The sequence below is a fragment of the Mytilus trossulus genome, chromosome 3 (assembly GCF_036588685.1).
Source record: "Mytilus trossulus isolate FHL-02 chromosome 3, PNRI_Mtr1.1.1.hap1, whole genome shotgun sequence".
NCBI classification, from domain to species: Eukaryota; Metazoa; Mollusca; class Bivalvia; order Mytilida; family Mytilidae; genus Mytilus; species Mytilus trossulus.
Window position 1 is genome coordinate 75,344,242 of NC_086375.1, and position 22,947 is coordinate 75,367,188.

At 31.5% G+C, this 22,947-nt stretch overlaps 2 protein-coding genes across 2 annotated transcripts in view; one reads left to right on the forward strand and one right to left on the reverse strand.

Annotated features, from left to right (window-relative positions):
• Positions 1–6,395, forward strand: part of LOC134712419 (cyclic nucleotide-gated channel rod photoreceptor subunit alpha-like) — a 109,672-nt gene extending 103,277 nt beyond the window's left edge. Inside the window, exon 5 of the mRNA XM_063573946.1 lies at positions 2,462–6,395. Within this exon, the coding sequence (XP_063430016.1) occupies positions 2,462–3,402 (941 nt within the window). The 3' untranslated portion in view covers positions 3,403–6,395. The remainder of the gene's footprint in view (positions 1–2,461) is intronic.
• A 3,009-nt stretch (positions 6,396–9,404) lies between these two features.
• Positions 9,405–17,780, reverse strand: LOC134712420 (uncharacterized). Its single transcript, XM_063573947.1, has 3 exons — positions 17,590–17,780; positions 14,238–14,288; positions 9,405–13,293 (listed from the first exon to the last, which is right to left on the reverse strand). Exons 1-3 carry the CDS (start codon positions 17,609–17,611, stop codon positions 10,475–10,477), a joined length of 2,892 nt encoding a protein of 963 aa, XP_063430017.1. The 5' UTR covers positions 17,612–17,780; the 3' UTR covers positions 9,405–10,474.
• Between the last annotated feature and the right edge of the window lie 5,167 nt (positions 17,781–22,947).

The window sequence follows — 22,947 nt, forward strand, 5'->3', positions numbered from 1 at the left end:
AGTTACTGTCACTTTTAAACCTCTATATGTCCAAATAATTTATATTTACGGAAGTAAATCACTAGTGTTATGGCAATTGTATAAGGTTTAATGGTTAGGATGACCAGTTACTGTCATTTTTGTACCTCTATAGGTCTACGTGTTTTATATTTACGGGAACAAATCACTAGTGATAGGGCAATGGTACAATGTTTAATGGTTAGGATGACTAGATACTGTCATTTTTGTACCTCTATAGGCCCACATGATTTAGATTTACGTAAATCACTAGTGATAGGGCAGTGGTATAAATTTTATTGGTTAAGAGGGCCAGTAATGTTTTATGGTTACGAGGACCAGTTACTGTCACTTTTAATCTCTTTACACAACTTATATAATATAATTTTTTTTATCTGCAATAAGAAGACAAATAATTGTTTGTAAATATTATGTTCGGGAGTATTCCGGAAAGCATTACCCAAAACGATTTTTTTTTAAATAAATTACAAAGTCTTGGACAAGTTATGGGTATGGGCTTTGCTCATTGTTGAAGGCCGTACGGTGACCTATAGTTGTTAATGTCTGTGTCATTTTTGTCTTTTGTGGATAGTTGTCTCATTGGTAAGCATACCGCATCTTCTTTTATATAATCCACATAAAAAAATCATAACATAATTCATACCACATCATAAAAAATAAAAGAAAATTAAGATTGTAATGTATCATACCAAATTAAAATCAAAAGTAGACGTTGTGATTTATTATACTGAATTTAATGAAAAAAACATGCAAATTATGATTAAAAAATGCAAGGAACCTATTGGTACAGGTATGTCTTAGGTATGAGTAGGAGGAATTAAAAAATAGTTACTGTCTATTATAAATTGTTTATGCAATATAATTAATTTCAAAGTCAGAAAACTAATCATGAAACTATTTCATAATAGCAGGTTTTGTACTTCGTTCAACTCGGCCAAAAAAAATCAGGTTTAATCGATATAATCTTCACACTAATAATATCTTGTAAGGAAACGTTATAAATTTCTGAAGTATTTTGAGTGTACAACCAGGAAAAATTCCTCAATAATTGTCTCTCTGACATATACCACATATTACCTCTTGTTCATATAATTTTACACGTTTTCCAAATGAAAAAAATATATACATTGTCACTACAACCTATCAAAGGGAAAACGAATAATCCTGGTTATAGAGCATCTTTACAAGATGAACCATGTTCGGTGGCTGGAATTCACTTTATATTTTTTAAACAGAATTTACTGGTTGTTGATATTCGGGATGCAGTTATTGCGATGTGCTTTAATCTTTGTAAAGCTTCGAAAGTTTCTATCTTAAAGCCAGGAAGAAAGGAATTTTCATTAAAATGAATTCATTAACTTTGTGTTAAAAAAGAATAACGAATAAACTTCTTATTTGGATCACTAGTATTGACTTGACAGCTATCATATGTTTTGTTCGTGGCAAAATGTCTACGAAAAAAAAAGCTCATGACGAAATGTCTGTGAAGCAGAGAAAGCTGAGACTAAAAATGTCTTGAAAGCAAACAAAAAAGAGACTAAATTTCTTGGAAGTAAGCAAAGTTCGAGACCTTATGTATGGGAAGCAAAGAAAGATAAAAAAAAATCAAATATCTTGGAAGCAAACCTTGCTAGAGAACAACTGTTTCGGATGCAAAGACAGACCAAGACCAGTGTCTACGACGCAAAAAAAGTTCGAGACAAAATGTCTGGGAAGAACAGAAAGCTGAATGTCAAATGTTTGGAAAGCAACGAAAACTCAAGACCAAGTGTCAAAATGCAATAAATATTATGCCCATATATTTTTTAAATTATGAACTCTTATAGAGCTATTTCGTTGATATAAAAATAGATAGTCGGGACGCAATGACACAGATTTGATAACTATGAATAACATTTGTAAATAAAACGTAACATATAACATTGGTATCACACAAGAATAGTTGGTATCATCCTTTATAAATGTGCATGCTCTATATTTTATATATTATAAAAAAAAACACTCCAAAAACTAAGTTATTTTAGGCAATATTAACATAAGACAGAACGTAAATATTTTTCAACACAATTTATAAAATGTGATATTTATTGGTGTGTAACTAATTCCTCCTATATTTTGCAACCACTTGAAATTTTGTAGAAAGTTTAAACATGTACTGACATGTTTTTTTTAAAGATTCAGATACTTGCACTTCGAGATAAAAACTACAAGAACAATGGAGAACAAGTTATTAGTAAAATTGAGTTTCCTAGACAGATGTTGACAAGTAGACTTAAGTTTTTGTCATTGTAGTTTACATGATAATGACATAACGTGTAAAGAAAATATTGAATCATTACTGAATGAATGACATAGACACATATATAGGGAAATGTATACTTTCATAAATGAAACGGAGTTACTTATTGGTTTTTTAAAATTATTATCAGTATCTCTATTTCAGCTGCTATGTCCCGCAGTAAGAGTACACCAGGACTGGTCGAGTCTCAAGGAAAAGTGCCTCTGGAAGCTATGTTTATGACGCGGCATCATACTCTTCCGGCTGGTCTTCCAATTCAAAAGGTGGCTCCAGAAGCACAAACTCTAAATCACGAAGGAGAATCCGATGGCAATAATTTGGAATTAACCGAGTGTCAACCTGCTGAAATGTTACCTCCCAATACACCAGTTCAAGAACAAAACACAGGAATTCTTTCAAAATCACAAACTGTGTCTAGTATGAAATCATTTACCGTTCCATCACCGTCACATAAATCTACTTCATTTTCAGATGCAAAATTTACGATAAGTCCGCCGATGTCACCTCGTGACGTTCAACCAGCAGACATTCCGTCTACAATATCCGCTCAATTACCTGTATCACCAGTTCATTTTCCCTTTCCTCAAATGTATTCATATCAATCAACTCAACAGTCTCCAATGAATCTTCTGTCCCCATATTGTGCCTCAAATACCTTACACATGCCGTCACCACAAAGTCTTGCACTGACAAGATCTGACAATCTTGCATCATCGCAAAATAATTTAGCATCACCTCAAAACCAAACGTATCAGAGTCCATTTTATCAAACACAGCATTCAGTTGTTTCGATATCACCGGGTATTCCTTCAAATGTTCCATCGGGGAGTCCGGCCTCGTTCTCATACGAGACATCGCAGGATGTATTATTACAAGAAATTACAACATTAAGAGAAAGACTGGCTACACTTGAAGCAGAAAACGCAACGATGACATCAAAACTTAATCAACAGCAATGGGACGTTGAGAATAGGTTATCTGAACTAGAAATGCACATGTGTCCTAGCTCAAGCATGGCCAGTACGGCCAGCCAGGATGATCGACCAGAAAGGTTAGAACCTGTCAATAGAGAATCTATCATTTAGGTTTACACAAACGCACAATGTACGTTGTGTAAATACAAAATTTGTAAAACTTCCATGAACAAACTTGATCTGATTTACATGTATAACTCAATAAAATATCATTTTATATCAGTCAAGTGATAATGACTGTGATGTTTTAAGTTTTTGACGACTCTGCTGGACTTGTTTTTTACAGAATGTATATATATTAAACGAGAAGTTATATGTTGAATATGTTAGATTATTTAGATGTTTTAAGTTTATAAATTTAAAATATTTTTATATGTCATTTTCCAATAGTTTAATCCTGTAAAACGTCACATTCAACTCAATTTTATTATTCACCAGATTGATGGTAAAATAAAGACATATTGAGATGTATTGCAGCAAGACTAGTTATATGAAAAATATGAGAAGTAACGCATAAAGGAGGGAGGGGAGAGCACACATACATTTGTAGAATGTGTGTACTTTAATCGATTTTCTCAATACAAAGTTAATCTGCATAACACTAGATACTTATAAAATAGAATTTACATATTTTTTTAGCCCAATGTGATAATTCAGTTCCTCATATATTTGTTTACCTCTGTGTTTCTATTTTTTTAGTTTTAGAACTTCGATGTGAAGATTTGTTTTGCAACTCACAACAATCGAGACAAAACCTTACTTTGTCTACCGAGCAAACGATGTCAGTAAAGGAGTAGGTCCAGTAAGGCCCCAAAATATATCAGTTTTACAAAATTTTAAAATGAAACTTTTAGTTATTTATTGGACAGAAGAATGCTTCTACATAAATATGGGCTGTTTTTTGACAATACAATGCACATATATCGAGTACTAGCACCATTTAGTCATGCTAAATTACTGAAATCTTCATTATTCTAGCATTTTACTAAAATTTTAGACGGTTTCCGTGTAAAACAAAAGTGACCGCATTCGTATTCATCCTTAATATTGAAATGTAAGTTGTATTTGATGATAATACATAACATCTATAAAGGTTGAGGATGAACACTTTCATTTTAGACCAAAAAAACATTTGAAAAGTGACATTTTTCAGGATATTTGGTAGATTTTTCATATTTGAGCTCGAATCGGATCGTTTTAATGACGAATCAGTTAAAATCTTTCACATAAACTAATTGAATCCAATGAAATAGACACTTAAGTGTTTAAAAAGTGGTCAACATTTTCGTCAGATGAACCTAAAATTTGAGACCAAAAACGGTTCTTACCTTCACCTTTTCTTGGAAATGAACCATCAATATGTTTTTTAAACGTAAATTCTGATAAATTCCTTGGTGTTAATCTTTTGCCCCTTAAAGAGTTCATGAAAACAAACTGGTGTGTGTGTGGGGTGTGTGGTCATGAAACTACTTTGAATTATTTAAACTATGATCAAATTCAATTAGAAATATATAACTAATAAATTTCGATTTAGATTTGAAATACTTTACTGATTCAATCATTTCAAGGTCTGGCTAGCAATGGTAATGTATTGTAAGCATCGTGCGTAATGTCTTTATTTTGTTATCATTCTGAAAATCCGTAATTTATATTCAAGGGAAGTAATCACATTGTAAAATTTGGACGGTAAGCGGTGGTTATATTTGTATAAAGCCTGATTGGCTTGCTTCACCATATTTTTATCAATACTTTTCTATTTTCTATAAGATAGATAAATGATATGTTGTTCTAGATGTAGCCTTGAATTACTGTACTCTGATTCGTCAAACACTAAGACATTTTTAGAGGACTCAGTATTTTTTGCTGCTGAACGCCTACTTTTAAAGTGTTTAAAGAACAGAAATACCTTAATTAGGTGAAACAAGCATTTCTTGATATTTTAGTCAAAGAGTTTGAAAAAGCGGTTCAAAATGTCACTTCGTGATTATTTTTCTAGATACTTTAATCTCATGTAACCATTCATTTCTTTAATTTCAACATCTTGCAAACGGTAATTCAAGTTCGTTAAGGTGCAAACAGTAGACGTTTCATTAAAGTAGGGGAACTGTCGCATTTCATTACAAAATACATGTAACTGTAAAGAGGTGCTATTATTTATAGGAGAAATATGTCGAAAAAATCATGGAAAAATGAAAGAAATAAATCTTCTTGACTTTAAAGTTTTTAAAACTAATCTGGTCTAAATGACATTTTTCAGCAAACAAAAAATAACCTCTTTTGGAGTAAAAATGTTTACAAATCAAGAGAGGAAACTTGTACTTGTTTAAAGTAGTATGGGAGTTTTCCCCGATCCCTGATCGCACATCACCGCATAAGAGCGATCCAGATATTTGAGAAATTACTTTACTTTCTGGATTTTAGAAGTAAAAAGAAATCTTTGATTACAGCGTTTGTGTACAAATAAATACACAGAAACCTTTTGATTGTTTGCTTTTTAAGGGAGGTAACGTTTTTTATGAATGATTCTAACATGCATTTATCTGTTTTAAGATAGAATAATAAAGCGAGCATGTTAACATTTTTTCTCAATAAGGAATGTATCAAAGAGACAACATCCCGACCAAAAAGCAGATATTAAAAAAAAACATCATTTAGTTTTCTTTCTAGTGATTTACAGGGCTTTTCCTTAATTAACTCTTGTTAATTGTTACACAATCTGTGAAATACAAATTAGCCGAGAACGGACAACACTCGATTATTTTAAATCTCATACTACTTTAAATGGTGTATATAAAGAAGAACGATTGATATTTTAGTCTTTCCATGCCGGCAAAAATCCATCTCGATACAAGAAATGTACACATGTTCAAATAAATTGTTTAGAAAGTAGGAAAATAAGATGATTTTCAATCTTTATAGAAATTAGTGTTTAAATTAACACAATAATGTAGTACAATATGTTATAGTATAGTATTTACAGTTGTTAAAAAAGTTATGTCTGGTTTATGATATTATCATGTCAGAATATAAAAATTTCTATAGAAATAATAACAGGTTTATACTTTATTTGTTATGGAGATATGACATTAAAAAGTTGAACATTATATTTGTTTCATTTTGTACCCCCATTGAAATGTAAATTATATTGTCATTATCTAAACTCCATTTTGTGAACTGAAAATTTATAATTCTGTTTTTAGATTATCAAAATTCTTTAAATGCAGTTTTACAATTTTCTCCTAAATACACTACTATAAATTCATAAATTACTGCAATGAATTTACCCCTGTACAAATATCTCATGATGAGCATAGCAAAATTCAGGAGTCAAAATTTCTCCTTTGTTTGATGACAATGTGTTATAACAAGAAAAAAGTGGTTTTTTTTGTATAATGTGAATAAAAGCAGAGTTTCATATTAATACCACAACTTCCAAAACGACACAAAAATACGGCATTCTGATGGCAACATAAACAGGTGTCTATGCAATAAACAAAGGTCAAGATGTTATTCCAGACAGACGCGAAAGACTTTTATATGAGTAAAAAGTTTAAAGATAATAAAAGATGTATCAACATGGACAAACAGGAGGCATGAACGACAAAATAACAAAACAAAAAATAAAAGATTGAAAAACAAAAACCCTTACAAAATCCTAGGACAATATTAGTTGCTCTGTTGATGAATCCTTTCAATTCATAACGTGCCATGAACTAGAAACTTGGTAAATGTCTCGTGTCCAACCCTTTTCAGTGTCCTACACATCACAAAATAAATAAACTATATGTATATGTATATCATGCAACCCTTATTTGAAGTTAAAAATTCATTTATTTTTGTAATGCCGTAATTTGTACAAACAGATATTTCAACATTATTCAGCACTCAATACAAAAAGACAAAAGCACAATAAACCATTTTTAAAATAAAAACAGTAACACAAGGGCATCATATTTCAGCACATTGCAAATAAAAACCACCAATAAGTTGCATTCTATTTTCCGTAATTATTTATCAAATGTACAAGGATTATAATTTGATACGCCTGGTGCGCGTTTCGTCTAAATAAGACTCATAAGTGACGCTCAAATAGTAAGAAAGGCAAACAAGTATAAAGTTGAAGAGCATTGAAGAAAAATAAAAAATCCCGAAAAGTTGTGCCAAAAACGGCTAAGGTAATCTATGCCTGGGCTAAGAAAATTATAAGTATTTCGAATAATTCATACTTTTGCAAACATTTAGTTTAAAAAAAATTACCATATAATTGACATTCATGTCAACACTGAAGTGCCGACTGCTTGACTGGTGATACCCTCGGGAACGAAACGTCTACCAGCAGTGACACCGACCCAGTAGTGTAAATAGCTATCAAAGGTACCAGGCTTATAATTTGATACACCATACGCGCGTTTTGTCTACATACGACTCATCAGTGACGTAAACGATTTAGAAGAAAAGGATTTGTCGTTACGACAAATGGAACAAAGTCGTGACACAAATATTCAAAAAACATGTGTTATTCCTCTTAGTCTTGCTTCTCCTTATCTCTATTCTGAAATAAAAACCAATACACATTCTAAAACATATACTATAAAGACTTATATATCCTAAGCTTGCAAACTAATCGTGATAGCGTCCGGCAAATTTTCAGGTATGATTTTAACTTCAAAACTTGGAAATCTTGGTTTAAAAGCTCCTATATGAGCAGCAACACTCTATCGAGTAAATCACGATAGGAAACGCAAGCCCTGTAAAATGTGTACCCTATATGTTGGCGCCGCTGGGAAATTGCTACATAGAAATAGAAAGTTCACAATTAAAAATCATCTATTTTGTCGTGAAGTTTTGTTCTCCCTACCCTTAGTGTCAATTTGTTAGTCAATATATGACTTAACTGTATCTTTTGTATTCTGTGTGAGATGTTCGTTTGGATTGATGCGTTCAATATAGCCCCTTAAATTTGAATTCCTAGTATTTACCGAGGTGACATCAGCGGAAATTGAAGTTAAAGAATAATGTATGTTTTATTTCATTTCCCCGAAAAATCTCCCGTATAACATCAGTCCATATGAAAAAATAAATAATGTTGACTAGAAAAGAATGTTGTTTCTCATGGGAATGCCGACGATTTGTTGATAAACACGTTCTTCAAACGAAACAAATACGGGTATGATATTAATCGAGAAATCAAGCATCTTATTTATGTCAGTTTTAGAGAATTTTTGTTTGAATCTGGGTTATTCCCTTTTTTTTAAATTATCTCTTCCGGAAGACAAAATACTTGAGTATACGTTTGCCTTTCCTTTTCATGAATCTGAATAGGACCAACTCTTTCAATTTGTCTTTAAGTTTTGAATGCATAGGAATTTTAAGAGGCTCGCCGCGATATAGCCTCTTTGTGTTAATGCAGCGTAAAGCAACCAACAATCAATCAATCAATTGTATAGTTAAATAAAGGCAACACTAGTATACCGCTGTTCGTCATAAATCGATTGATAGAAAACAAATCCGGGTTACAAACTAAAACTGAGGTAAACACATCAACTATAAGAGGAAATAACGCAACAACAGAAACATTGAAGTGCAACAATTCATATTTTGATAGTTTTGTTATACTGATGTAGCGGAAAGTCAGTATTATAATAAGAATAATAACGTCTAATACATATGCAAAATGATCCTCTTAATAGATGCCAAATTGCATAGGCTCTTTGTTAAATAATATGTTTTCAATATCGTTACTATATTCCAGAATTAAAATTATTAAAACAATACGTTATGAATTTCATTGTTTCGAATGATTTTAAGGATTAATAAAATTAACGGTACCAATTTTCTTGCACCAGATGCGCATTTCGACAATACATGTCTCTTCAGTGATGCTCGTGGCCAAAATATTTGAAATCCAAAGCTTATATAAAAGATTTGATCGTTGAACGGAATTCTGGGCAAGATAACCTATTTATTCGGAGCAACATTGGAGAACACGCTGCATATGGTCCATTGTCGAATAGAGATAATTCCAGAGATAATTCCAAATTGATTATCATTCATTCATTGAATCTCATCTGTTTACTTGTGTACGCTAGTAATAACAATAAGAAACAACAGTATGTATAAAAAGGAATTTTATTTACATGTTATGTATATGTACAGTAAAATTACAAGTATATACACAATGAAATTTTAGTAAAAAAATATAAATATGTATACTTAACAGACGTTATGGCGACAAACATCCTTTATCTCGTTTTGATCAAGTTTTAAAAAAGACGAACGAAAAAGGATCATCTTGACGCTGTTGACCAATTAACCCTTGTTATTTCCTTTTGTTAAAATACACAAGAGTTGAAATGTAGATGATGACAAACATAAATATACACAAACGAGGCATTTACTATTTGATATAGATCAAATAGGTTGCATTTATTCACAAATGAATAAACAGAATTTTGAGGTATTCGTGAGAAGAAAAAACCAAAAACCAAAAAAGAGTTTTAGCTCATATACAGTAGGTTGCATTCATTCTCAAGTGAATAAACAGAGTTTTGAGGTATTCCTAAAAAAAAATACAGAAACCAAAAAATAAAACAACAACCGTAATACATTCAAAAAACCATTTCAAGATCGAATGATGGATATACATATTATACCCTTCATCAAGAGGAACTTGTTATTTTTTCAGAAACCTAAAAAACGTACCACAAAAATAAGCTTGAATAAAAAGCTATTTCATCATGAATAATTGTAAGTTTAATTCAGTATAATTACTGATATTTCCAGCATTTTCATATAAATGCATTGTATATCTTTCTACATTCATATAAAAAAAATAGATTAACGACATAAAATCTTCTGACCAAGATTCATAAGGTTAATGTAAAGACAAAATACTGTCGATGCTGAGCCATTTTATAATATCAGAGACTGATGATACCGGACCTTCATGTACAAAGTCATAGGCTGCCTTTTTGTATATATTGTGATGTGCTAATCTTTGAGAAATGTTACAGCAAACTTTAAACATAGATACATGTTAGTTGCTATTTTATATTCTTGTTCTATTTTAAAACACATCGTATGGCATAAGGGCAATAACTGGAACCGGATCGTGAATGTTAAGTACATCTTTGTAGGTTTTTGTGTTTTCTCTGGATTGTTTGTTTTGTGGTGTGTTTTTTTTTTACACCTTATTGGTTCCTTGTTTTGATTTGTCATTGCTCTTTTTAGATTTCTTCTTACTTTTCCTTGACTTCTTTTTACTTTTACTTTTACTTTTAGATTTTTTAGATTTTCTGCTTTTTGACTTCGTTTTACTCTTTGAATCCTCCTTTTTGTTTGACAATTCTTTCGTTTTCTCCTTCTTTTCATTTGTCACATTGTCTCTTAACTTTATGTCTTTTTTTGCATTCGGCGTAATTATACTTGAGGATACTAATTCTTTATTGGAATGTTCAGCGTTGCTACTTTTATCCTTTCGAATGGCGGAAACAACTTCAGAAGCCGGTGTCATCTTTTTAGAACTAGCTTCCTGTCTTATTTTTTTCTTTTTTCTTTTTTCGACTTTAGATTTAATGTTTTGTCGAATATTTTCATTAAATAGAGGTACATGAACTGCTGGTTGTGCTTTATTTAGTGGCATATTTACTAGGGCTTCGGATTCAGCTCTTTGGTTAATTTTAGATACACCAGAATCAAATGTTTCTTTTACAGTTGTAACTGGACTTATTGTCTTTAAACCAGAATTCTGTAGAAATGCATTTTCTCTCTCATTTCCTTTGACATCAAACTTATGATTTATTTGATCATTTTGTATTTTGCGTACAGGTAAAATTTTTGGTACACCAGAATCAAGTTGTTCTTTTACAGTTGTAACTGGATTTATTGTCTTTAAACCAGAAGGCTGTACATATGCATTGTGTCTCTCATTTCCTTTTACAATAAACTTATGATTAACCGGATCACTTTGTATTTTGCGTACAGGTAAAATTTTTGGTACACCAGAATCAAATTGTTCTTTTACAGTTTTAACTGTACTTATTGTCTTTAAAACAGGTGGATGTATATATCCATTTTGTCTCTCATTACCTTTAACAACAAAGTTATGATTTAGTGGAACATTTTGCACTTTGCGTACAGGTAATTTTCGTTTTCCTTGATAGATCGAAAATGATGGTATAGCAGAGACATACACCTCTTGATTATTGCCATTCAAAGTTGGTACAAATATATTAGGCAATTCAATTTGATCCCTTTGTTTTCTTTGTTTATGATTTTCGATTTGAACTGCCTGCTTTGTTGGTATTATACGCATATCTGATCGTGCTGCTTTCATTTTGTCTATTTTCTGTGTTGGTTCACTCTGCTTTGGTGAATATTGGAATTTCGGTTTTAGCGAATTAGGAATTAATGCTTTAACATTTTTTTCAAATAGTTGTGAATTATGCTTAACTGATTTTATAAATTGTTTATCCGGAAAATGAGAAATTGGAACTCCTGCTCTAAACCGCGGTTTAAATATGGGTTTAGTTACTTGTGGGGTTATTATTTCCTGAGTATAATAAGAGCTTGGTATTCCTGCTGAAAATTGTAGATGAGGTTGTTGCTGGCCAGAGAGTAAAGATAAAAGGGAGGTTGTAGCTGAATTTTGGTTTCCATTGCTCTCCATACTGTTCTGAGATTGACCATTTGAAAACTGAACATTACGGTCTGTAAGCAGATTCATCAAAAGACTTTTTGTTAACTCGGGCCTTTCTGACTCGATTTGTATTTCTACAACTTTTGGTGCTCTCGGATCTCCGAAACTCATTACTTGATTCCTTATATTTTCAGCAACATGTTTTGGACTTGTACTAAGCTGAATAACTTTCTTCTCTGGTTTTACGTTGTTCATTTTTTTATTTCTGATTTCTGTTGGCTGTTTCTCAGTTTGTGTTTGCGGAAAAATAGATTTTGTATCTTTTATCTGTGATTCCTGAAGTCTTGCATTATTATATGAGGGTGCTTCTGTCACGAATTGATTTTGATTAGATTGTCTCAAAATTGGTTTAGACAATCTTGAAATATGTTGAATTTCATCCATCGCATCCATAAATCTAGTATTTTGAAGCATAGCATTCACCAATAAAGCAGTACTTTTAGAATGATCTTGTTGAGTGTTCAGTTGAGAATCGATAGATGGTGTCTTTTGATTTGAATTTCCCACAATTCCCTGTTTATTCCCGGACTGTGTTTGACTTTGTTGGTTGTTCTGCTGTGGATTGCCCATTCCTACATCTATAAACAGTGGGTCCGACTGCATAAGGAAATCTCTTGGATCGAATTCCCTATCCCCAGAAAATGGGAATAACACGGGAACATATCCTTCAGGATTAAATGCATCAGGAGTCGGAGTTGGTTGGAAAGTGTCATAAGGTGACTGTGTACCACCATTTAGTCTTGATTGTTGAGGATCAATCAACACGTCAAATATCCCAACATTTGCATTCATTGGCTCCTTATGGCTATGTGCGTTCTTACTAGGCCTTTTTTGATTATCAACAGTGTGTTGGCCTGAAATGGCTTTAGTTTGTCTATTATTTTCTTTTATGTGCGAACTTTGCTTATTTACGTTGTTACTTGTAGATCGTAAATGATCAGGTAGGACTGCAGATGGACTATTATCTGGTTGGGGTATTTTCTCCAACCTTACATTTTGACGCATATGATCAGGCAGAACATCTGCCACAATCTGTCCCCATGGATCTATAGGTATTGATACTTGTCTATCAAATCCTCGGAATTCATGAGCACGATTAGATTGAAATGGCCGACCTGGATCTGACTGTCCTTGGTTTATTTCACGAGGTACAGCACCTTCAACTCTGAAGGAACCACCATTGAAATGAAGTGTATTTTCTTGACCTGAAGGCCTAAAGTAAAACGGCTCAGGCCTTTGTAGTTGTGGATTCGATTCTATTCTAAATACTCTGAATTGTTCTCTTTGTGCTGAAATTATTTCAACTGAAATAGAAAGCAAACATCCACTGAAGAACGGAATCATAACACAATGATTCAAATATAAGTACAAGCATTGTATCAAAAAAATGAAATGGAAGAATTCCATTGAACAGTTTGAGCTTTTTATCTTGCCGTTTGAATACGGACTTACTGCTTTGGATTTTTATAGGAGTGCGATATTTTTATTATTAGATATCAAACATGTTTTTAACATGTGTTTGTACTAAAATCAAGTGTATATGCAGAACATACTATAAAGTTCAACAATACTGAATAATTTGCATTGCAATATAAGAGAGAGAAAAAAACGAGTAAGTATGACATTAAATTTTAGAGAAACGTATTTCTTCAAAATACTTAAGTGTTGAAGAACACAACTTGTACTGGAATCCCATGGCTAAGGTCATTGATCAAATTGATACATGTATGAATATAAGCATTTGAAATTATGTGAATACTGTTATACCATACCATATGTATGCTCATATATTTCTTGCACTACTATTACTATATGAATGAAAATGTTATTACTATACTTTATCCATATATTTCAGTGTGTGTTAGTTCATTGCAGGCTTATTATGCTTATTTATTTCATTTGCTTGCTTATTGTGCCACAAGATAAATATATGTTGATACGTGTAAATTCATAAAGAAAAAAAAAAAAATTATAAAAATAATAAAAAAAAAAGTATGACATTAAATAACTATTATAACCATTGAAATCCATAACTATAACATTCTTATTGTTAATAAAATTTTATCTAAGAAATAACTTACTCCAGAATGTAGTGATTCAGATCAGAATACATATAATTAGTCTACATAAGACTCATCAGTGACGCTGAGATCAAAAAAGTTATAAAGCCAAACAAGTACAAAGTTGAAGAGCATTGGAAACCCAAAATTCCAAAAAGTTGTGCCAAATATCGACAAATATTTCTTACCTTTTAAGAATGTCAATATTATAACAAGAGTCGCCCTTTGTATTAGAATATCTGAAACAAAAAAGAAATATGAAAATTGATTTAGAAAATCAGATGAAACATAACCAACATAGGGACTATAACACATAATAAATACATTATAATTATTATTGAGTAATGATGGTGGCCATGTTTGACCAATTACACTAAATTTGTGTATGTTTGCATCGTTGCTTGCCAAGGGTTACGATTAAGTACCCTTCTCTTCAGAAGGGGACTGAATCGTAACACTTGACTATCAAAGATGATACGTTTGGACTTTATGGGGATGAATCAACCAAGGATTTTTTTTAAAAGGTCATTCTAAGAATAAATACATCGGTAAAGGAGTAGGTCCGGTAAGGACCGATTTTGGCCTCAAATTTCAGGTTCATCTGACGAATGATTTTGACTACTTTTTAAACACTTAAGTGTCTATTTCATTTGAATCAATTAGTTTATGTGAAAGATTTTAACTGATCTAGTCATAACAAATGCACCGATTCAAGCTTAAAAAATCTATCAAATATGCCGAAAAATGTCACTTTTCAGATGGTTTTTGTCAAAATGAAAGTGGCCGCATCCGTGTTCATCATCAACCTTTATATATGTTATGTATTATCATAAAATACAACTTACATTTCAATATTAAGGATGAACACGAATGCGGCCAATTTCGTTTTACACGAAAACCGTGTAAAATTTAACTAAAATGATAGAATTGTGAAGATTTCAGTAATTTAGCATGACTTAATGGTGCTGGTACCCAATATATGTGCATTGTATTGACAAAAACAGCCCATATTTATGTAGAAGAAGCATTTTACTGTCCAATAAATAACTAAAAGTTTACATTTTAACAATTTTGTAAAACTGCTATATTTTGGGGCCAAAAAGGGGTCTTACTGGACCTACTCCTTTGTTCTGGTATTGCATCTTTGAGAAAAAAAATCAACTACTTATATTATTTTGCGAGTGTCAAGCTTGTCCAGTGTGTATGTGTGGTGATATTGGGGGCATGGTTCCATATAGACGAATATAAAACATGCGTGACTTTCTGAAATTATTTAACGATCAGCCCTTATTTTTATTGATTTTGTATTAACATAGATCTTTATTCGATCAGTACATGTTCACATTTGTAAATGTGTCTTTGAATTGAGTCAAGCTATTTCAATTGAATTTTACAATGTATCTTTCTATGTTGTGATGTTACACTATACGGGTAGTGGTAAAGGTTGGTACCTTTTTAAACGTTTAAACCCGCTGCATTTGTTTGTACCTGTCCTAAGTCAGGAATCTGATGTTCAGTATTTGTCGTTTGTTGATGTGTTTCATAAGTGTTCCTCGTTTCTCGTTTTTATATATAGACAAGATCGTTAGTTTTCCCCTTTGTTTTTAGGCCCTTTATAGCTTGCTGTTCGGTTTGAGCCAAGGATCCATGTTAAAAACTGTACTTTTACCTCTGACGGTTTTTTTTTTTTACAAATTGTGACTTGGATGAAGAGTTGTCTCATTATCTTATTTGCAACAACATCAATAACATTAAGAATGTGTCTGTACCATTGTCACAAATACTATAGTATGTTTTTTCAATTCTTTGAACATCTGATTTTTCATTTTCTCGTTTAATTAGATAAGTAAAGACGAAATACAGCTTAATTTCCTGTCTATTATTTGACATACTTTCATCATGAAAATATTAATAAATGTCGGTAAAGATTTTTATGAATAAATAGAAGTTTTGAATTTAATAAATCTTGACAGAATGCATATTGTATTATGATGACATATTTCGTGTCAAAAAATCTAATTTGCATACACCTTAAGTTACATAAATGTCAATATGGTAAACAAATCAATCAAATATATTCGTTTTATTTTAATTTGTATTACTAATGCGAAAAGAATTATTTTCAGATTACAAACTCGCAAATTTAAGAATATTTAACAAAGTTAACGACAATGTTTTGAAAGATATAAGAAGATGTGGCATGAGTGGCAATTATGTAACTCTCCATCCACTTCACAATTTGTAAACGTAAACCATGAATGTTAAGCTAAGCTATGAATTTTCAATTTAATTTCATATCAACAATCCGGAACATCCTATTTATAATGAAAAACAAATTACACACTTACGGTGTCGGATTTTTTTAGGGGTCATATCTCGCACAATACTCAATACTAATGCAATATCATTCCAACATACAGGGACATCTAGTGTTAGCCCTTTGCAATACAAATCTAAGTAAAGTCGGTAATTTGAAATGTCCATTTAGCAACATAGCGAACTCCGAGGAAAAATCTAAAAGTCTAAACGGTAAGTCCCAAAGCAAATGGCAAAATCAAAAGATCAAACGCATGGATAAGAACTGTCATTTATCCTAATTTAGTACAGGCATTTTTTTATGTAGAAAATGATGGATTAAAACTGGTTTTGTAGCTGGCTCAACCTCTCACTTGTACAACGTTCGAATAAAATTCCATATGGGTCGTATGATCAGAATATCTCCAATAATCGAAAATGTTTTGCACCATTACCAGTAGGATAAAATGGAACTGAATGTTACAAAACACATTTATAGTTGTTTATGTGTTCTAAGTCTTGAATTGTGTAATAGGTTTGAACTACTATGAATCTATCGGCGATTATTTATTCACTGCTCATATATTTTGGTCGGCTCTGTTTGACCTCTTGTCATTATTTGTTATACCTGATTTTTTTTCTTCTCCTTGACGTTTACCTAAAGTCCGTTTTAACAAATACGATCACCATGCTACGCAGGGGTGTCATGGGTTAAACACTTGATTGTTCTCCTATTTCTGTCTACTTAGGCACACAAAATGGCCAGAAAAAGAACATTCACAGATAGCGTCTTTAGTGATGAGTGCAGTAAGTGCTTAAGCTACCAGGTGACATGATGTTAAATGCGGGTTTGTTTTCAGTGTTGATGCTCCTCAATCTTTGGTTCGATTTAGGAATACTATACAATGTATGTGGGCAAATGTTTGTATTGTTGTGTTCTATAATTATTTTTTTTTTTTTATTTACCAATGATGTGTAATCTTGTCTTCGATTTCCTTTGAACGCTATAGGCTTATTTCATTTAATTAATATAGTAATTTGTACAGCTGATTTTGTCTTTTTTCGGCATTTTTTGTTGCAGATAAATAGAAAATTATGGAATACAAAACATTTTAAGATAATGAGAAAATTCAGCATCATGAAATGCACTGAAATAGCTAAAATCTTACAAAAACCTATTAAAAACAACACGAAACAAAAATATGAAAACGTTTACATTATGATAAGAATAAAAAAAAGACTCACCGTTTAATTTGGTAATTTTCATTTTCTTCAGATCCTTTTACATTAAAATTTTCAACAACATGTAAGTTAAATCCAGTCTATATTTAATTGCTAGTGATATAAAAAGTTCTCCTTATTTCGTCTACTGTTGTTTAAATTATTCGTAATTAATATATAAAGATAAATCAAGGAAGTACGAATTATACAATTCAATCACTAACATAATATACTAATTGATTTAATGCTAATTTATTATGGCGGAATGAATTGACATACAGTTACAAATTGACAGGCCTACTTAGACTTGTACACATTGTCGTGACGGTGGGTTTTCTTCATGGAAAATGTAGAACATGACATGTACATTAAAGTTATTGTTTTATTTATTACTTGTTATTCTTTTGTTATAAACAAAATATACCAAAAATACCAAAAAATGTGTTGAAAGTAACATACTATTCAGACATTTGATTGGTCATTTCATACACTATCTGCGAGAATCCTTGTCTTCACAACATTTACCAAACTGTCACGTAGTGAAACACGGATTTCCCTTTCTTTTCAATGCTATGAGGATGTAAGAATTTTTTTTCTTTCTAGAAACTATACCATTTGAACACTTGCAGAAATGTATTGATTCTTGGTTCTTGATACAATTGATGATCGTAAATAACGGATTTTGTTATTTTTGTTCAAAGAGAATGCAGTGTTCGCGATGCAACTCTTCTTTGTGGTGAGCTTATTATTGTGAAATTAAATTGTTTAGACTGCAATGTTGCAAATGATTTGTGCTGTGGTAGTAAATTCCTTTTGATCAGTTTGGAATTAGTCTTGTAGAAATCTTCCAGCGGTATATTTTCATTATTTGTTATTCACTTAGAGGTTCAATACTATTTGTTCATAAATAAAAAGCATGAAATCTTATAAAAAGATACATTGGTCTAATTAAAAACCAATTGTTTAGACAACTGTTGATGGTCTTTCCACCCAAAATGTAGTACAAGTATTTAATCTGAGAATATCAAAATCAAGTTTAACTTGTCATTTTCAGTGTCAACTGATAGATTATTGTTTACTGATCCAAACATTAAATATGGTTTATATACACAGTTGGTTGAAATATTAAAGGAGATAATACGTTACCACCGGTTTGAAAAGTGTAATTCGATCCTGCTATATTTTTTTTTTATAGTTTACGTGTCACTGATTTAAATATGTATGATTCTATTTACTTTTACATTAACTAAGTACAAAAAAGTTACTTCTAGTTAACACAAGGTTCCTTCTGCTTTTTTTAGGCCATGGCTTGTAAATATAATGCAAAAAGTCCCATGGCTTTGTCATGTATATTATTAAAGTTAAAGAAAAGGTCAGAATCTAGAACGTCAAGTCGGTTTTTGAGAAGTAAAATAAGCAAAAATTAAAATTAAGGATGTAACCTTGACTTTTGACCTTGATCGTATATACTTGCATTACCATAATTCTAGATTTCATTATAAAAAATATTAAGACAGTTGAAATTTGAAACCAATTTGTATGTAACAAAGACGAGCAGTTGTTCGACACATGCACACGTTTAAAGTACGGTCTTAGTTGCATTTAATTGATAAATTCAACAACACTTATCGTTATCTTGAGGATATTTTCCCGTTAAATAATCAAGAATTTTCTCAATATACTGCTGAAATTTACCCCCAAGGAACTTACTCTAAATAAATCAAATGTATACGGTAATAACTGTCCTTTCCTGGATTTAGATATTTCTGTTTTAAACGAGAAACACCACACTAAAATTTACGTCAAAAGGGACGACTTTTATTTCCCAATTGTTAATTTTCCGTTTTTAGATGGTGATGTTCCTTTGGCACCATCGTACGGTGTTTATGTTTCACAACTCGTTCGCTGTGCCCGTGTCTGTTGTGACGTTTTTGATTTTAACTAACGCAATCTATGTATTACTGGTAAATTATTAAACCAGGGATATCGTTACCATAACTTACTTAAAACCTTTGCTAAATTTTACCATAGATATAAAGATTTCGTTTTGAAGTTTGGTTGTACCTGTAGAAAACTTATTTCTAACGGGATAGCAGACCCTCATTTTTACGGAAATGTTGTTAACCGTGCCCGGAAATTTAGAAATGATCCTTGTAAACTTATTCTAGAGGGTTACCAATTCAACACTGTAATAAGATCATTGAATATTCTTTTAATCGGTAAAAATATTGATTTTGTTATCAGTAAATTAAAAGCAAACTAAATATTACTAGTTTGTTATATACATATACATATACACATTCATGAATCTACAATCTGTCGATACCTGTAACTTGGCATTGCACAATGTCATGATTTTTCTCTGACTGTTTATGACGTCTTTACACTATATCCATTGGATGTTGAATGTGTACGGATTGATAGTTTTGTCTAAGATGCATGATTTTTTTATTAGTTGTTAGTGGCTTTGAACTAGCTGTCAGATAACTGCGAGTACTCTCAGATCTATTCCTAGTATCTTTTTTTGTCGTCCACTTGAATTTTTGTCTATCTGATAAGTTCAGCCTTTTCCAACTGAGTTTTATAGTTCGTTCTTATGTTGTACTGTTATACCACAGTCCCAGGTTAGGGTGAGGGTTGGGATCCCGCTAGAAAGTTTTACTCCGCCACATTATTTATGTATGTGCCTGTCCCAAGTCAGGAGCCTGTTATTCAGTGGTTGTCGTTTGTTTATGTGTAACATATTTGTTTTTCGTTCATTCTTTCATATAAATAATGCCGTTAGTTTTCTCGTTTGAATTGTTTTAAATTGTCATATCGGGGCCTTTCGGTATGAGCTTTGCTCATTGTTCAAGGCCGTACGGTAAGGTGATCTTTAGTTGTTAATGTCTGTGTCATTTTGGGGAAAGTGAATTAAACATAGAAAAATGAGAAATTAAATCTAAAGTGAATTTCGTAATTTTTACAGTGGATTTCACTTATCAGCCTATGTTAATCATTGGTGAAATACATTCTTTTACAGTTCAATGATGCAGAGTTTATATTGCTGAGTACATTTCATTTATAAAAAGTGTCTGAATGGTCGAAACAATACAACTATGAATATTCTTCAATGTTCAAAATTTCCATCTCAAATTTCTATTTTTTTTTCTTTATTTTATCGAAAAGCTTGAAATTACATTAAACTGTCATATCCGAGATTGAAATCTATAAAAATGTTCCATTAAAGTAAACATGATGAGCTTAATCAAAAGATGAAACCTCTTACTCAGTAGAAAGTATTCAACCAATAGATCTTTCAGACGTTTTGATGTTTTCATCGCGAAGCAGTTGCTTCTTTGCGATTTATACAACTTGGTTAATACCCTCATACCTAGGCGAACAAGACAATCAATATAAATCATTAACAAGTAGGGGTTTTAACTCGAGACCAAACGTTCAAGCAACTATTTAAACAAACCTTAGGCTTGTTTTCTCGTACTTTCATGTAAAAAGAGTAAAATAACAAAAAAACAAATTAGACAGACTTATGATGGGGTTAAATAATGCGACATATATAATGCTGTTTACAGCTTAAACAACAAATGTTACATCGCTCGCGCCCCTTTTGTATAAATAGCACAAAATAAACGACAGAAAAGTGCAGCGAGAGCATGAAGTAATTAAACGAGTTGTTTCATTTTTTACAGCACTAGGTCAATATATCTGCTGATGGACTATCAGTATATGTTTGTGTTTATAACAAACCGTCTAAAATTATCCGTTCATATTTTTGATTTTTTTTAAAAACTAAGGTTTCAAATTTCACAGGCAAGGTTGGCTTTAGATGGATAACTGAAGGTTACTTTATAGGTATGTTTTGCTCATATAACTCTTCAACTGTTTCGTTTCCTATACATCCCCGGCTTTCAAATATTCGGCTTGAAGTTTTCCTGGCGGTAAATCCAGAAAAGCACGTCGTACGCATTGCATTATTTAAGGGTTGCTTTAATTTTTTATCTTTTAGATTCTTATCAGCGTGAGTGATTCTTCCTTGAAATGATATACGTATGTTCCACTATGGTATCATATTTAAGATAAGTTTTTAGTGCGCGAATTTATTTTACTTAGAATAAGGCATGGTAAATACAATAAATTAGAATACTACTGCAAGTGGAATTTTCTGTGAGACCGCCAAACATTCTTTAAGTATGAAAGTTAGAAGAAAAATATATCTTTGGGAGTTTGTCAGCCTTGCTATTAGATTATACTTGTTATAATATCGTTTATACATTGAGATACATTGCAAAACATTATTAAGATTTGTTACTTCATTGAAATATAATCTAGTAAACGTATGGGTCTCATTTTATGTTAAATTACTCGTTTTGTTCGGCAAGTTTGGCGTTCAACATTGTTGTTCACAATCTGTTACCATGGTAATAACATTTTGTTTTTGTTGTATTCAAGATATTAAAAATGACATATGATAGTAGCACTAAAGTCATTTGAAATCAGAAAATACAACTTGATTACAAATATTATTTACATATCAATGGCAAATACATATTTTTCCGCTTCGTGATAATTTCAATGTTTCGTGCACTTGCAACATTGTGTTCTATCTCGAAATTGGTATACACAAATAAACGCCTTTCATTCATATGCGTTTGAATTCATTTCAATCTAAATTGATACACTGCTTTGAAAAGTAATGTGATTTGATAAATAAAAACAAACAAACAAACAAACAACAATGGTAACTCATTTTCCAAGGTATTTAAAATATAAAAAAATATTTTTTTGTTATAACTACTGATAAAAAATAACTAATTGCAAATATATATAGGTTTCTAAAATCTTGAAATTTTACATGACATAGAAATAAGTTGTATTTTCTATTTTCTTCATCTGAAAGCACTGATACTTAACCATGTGCAAATTTAAAGTTACATTAAATTGTCTTTTATTGATAGATTAAAAAATTTCTGGGTTAAAAATTTGAATATTTATTTCTTTCATAGAATTTCGAAAAAGGAAGTAGCTAAACTTTTTATTTATCGATATGTGAAAACGAAAAAAAACGAACTATTTATTTGTCGAGTGACAAGAAATATAATCAGATTAGAAGAGATTATATTTTCCCGCGTTGCGATCAGTATAAATAGTTTCTAGGTAGGCAATCGTTTATTTTCAGTAGTCCGATGTTGAACTGTCCCATCAGGGGACTGATTGAATAACATCGTTGAGGTGGTTTTCTGTGGAAGTTTCACTTTTTTTAGCCGTCATTTGATGGAGTAAGGCAATGGACGCCAATTTGCAGCAAATAACTCTGACTGAAGAACAGAAAGCAATTTAAAGTCTACATAGGATTATTTGTTGAAAAACATGACTAAGTTATTA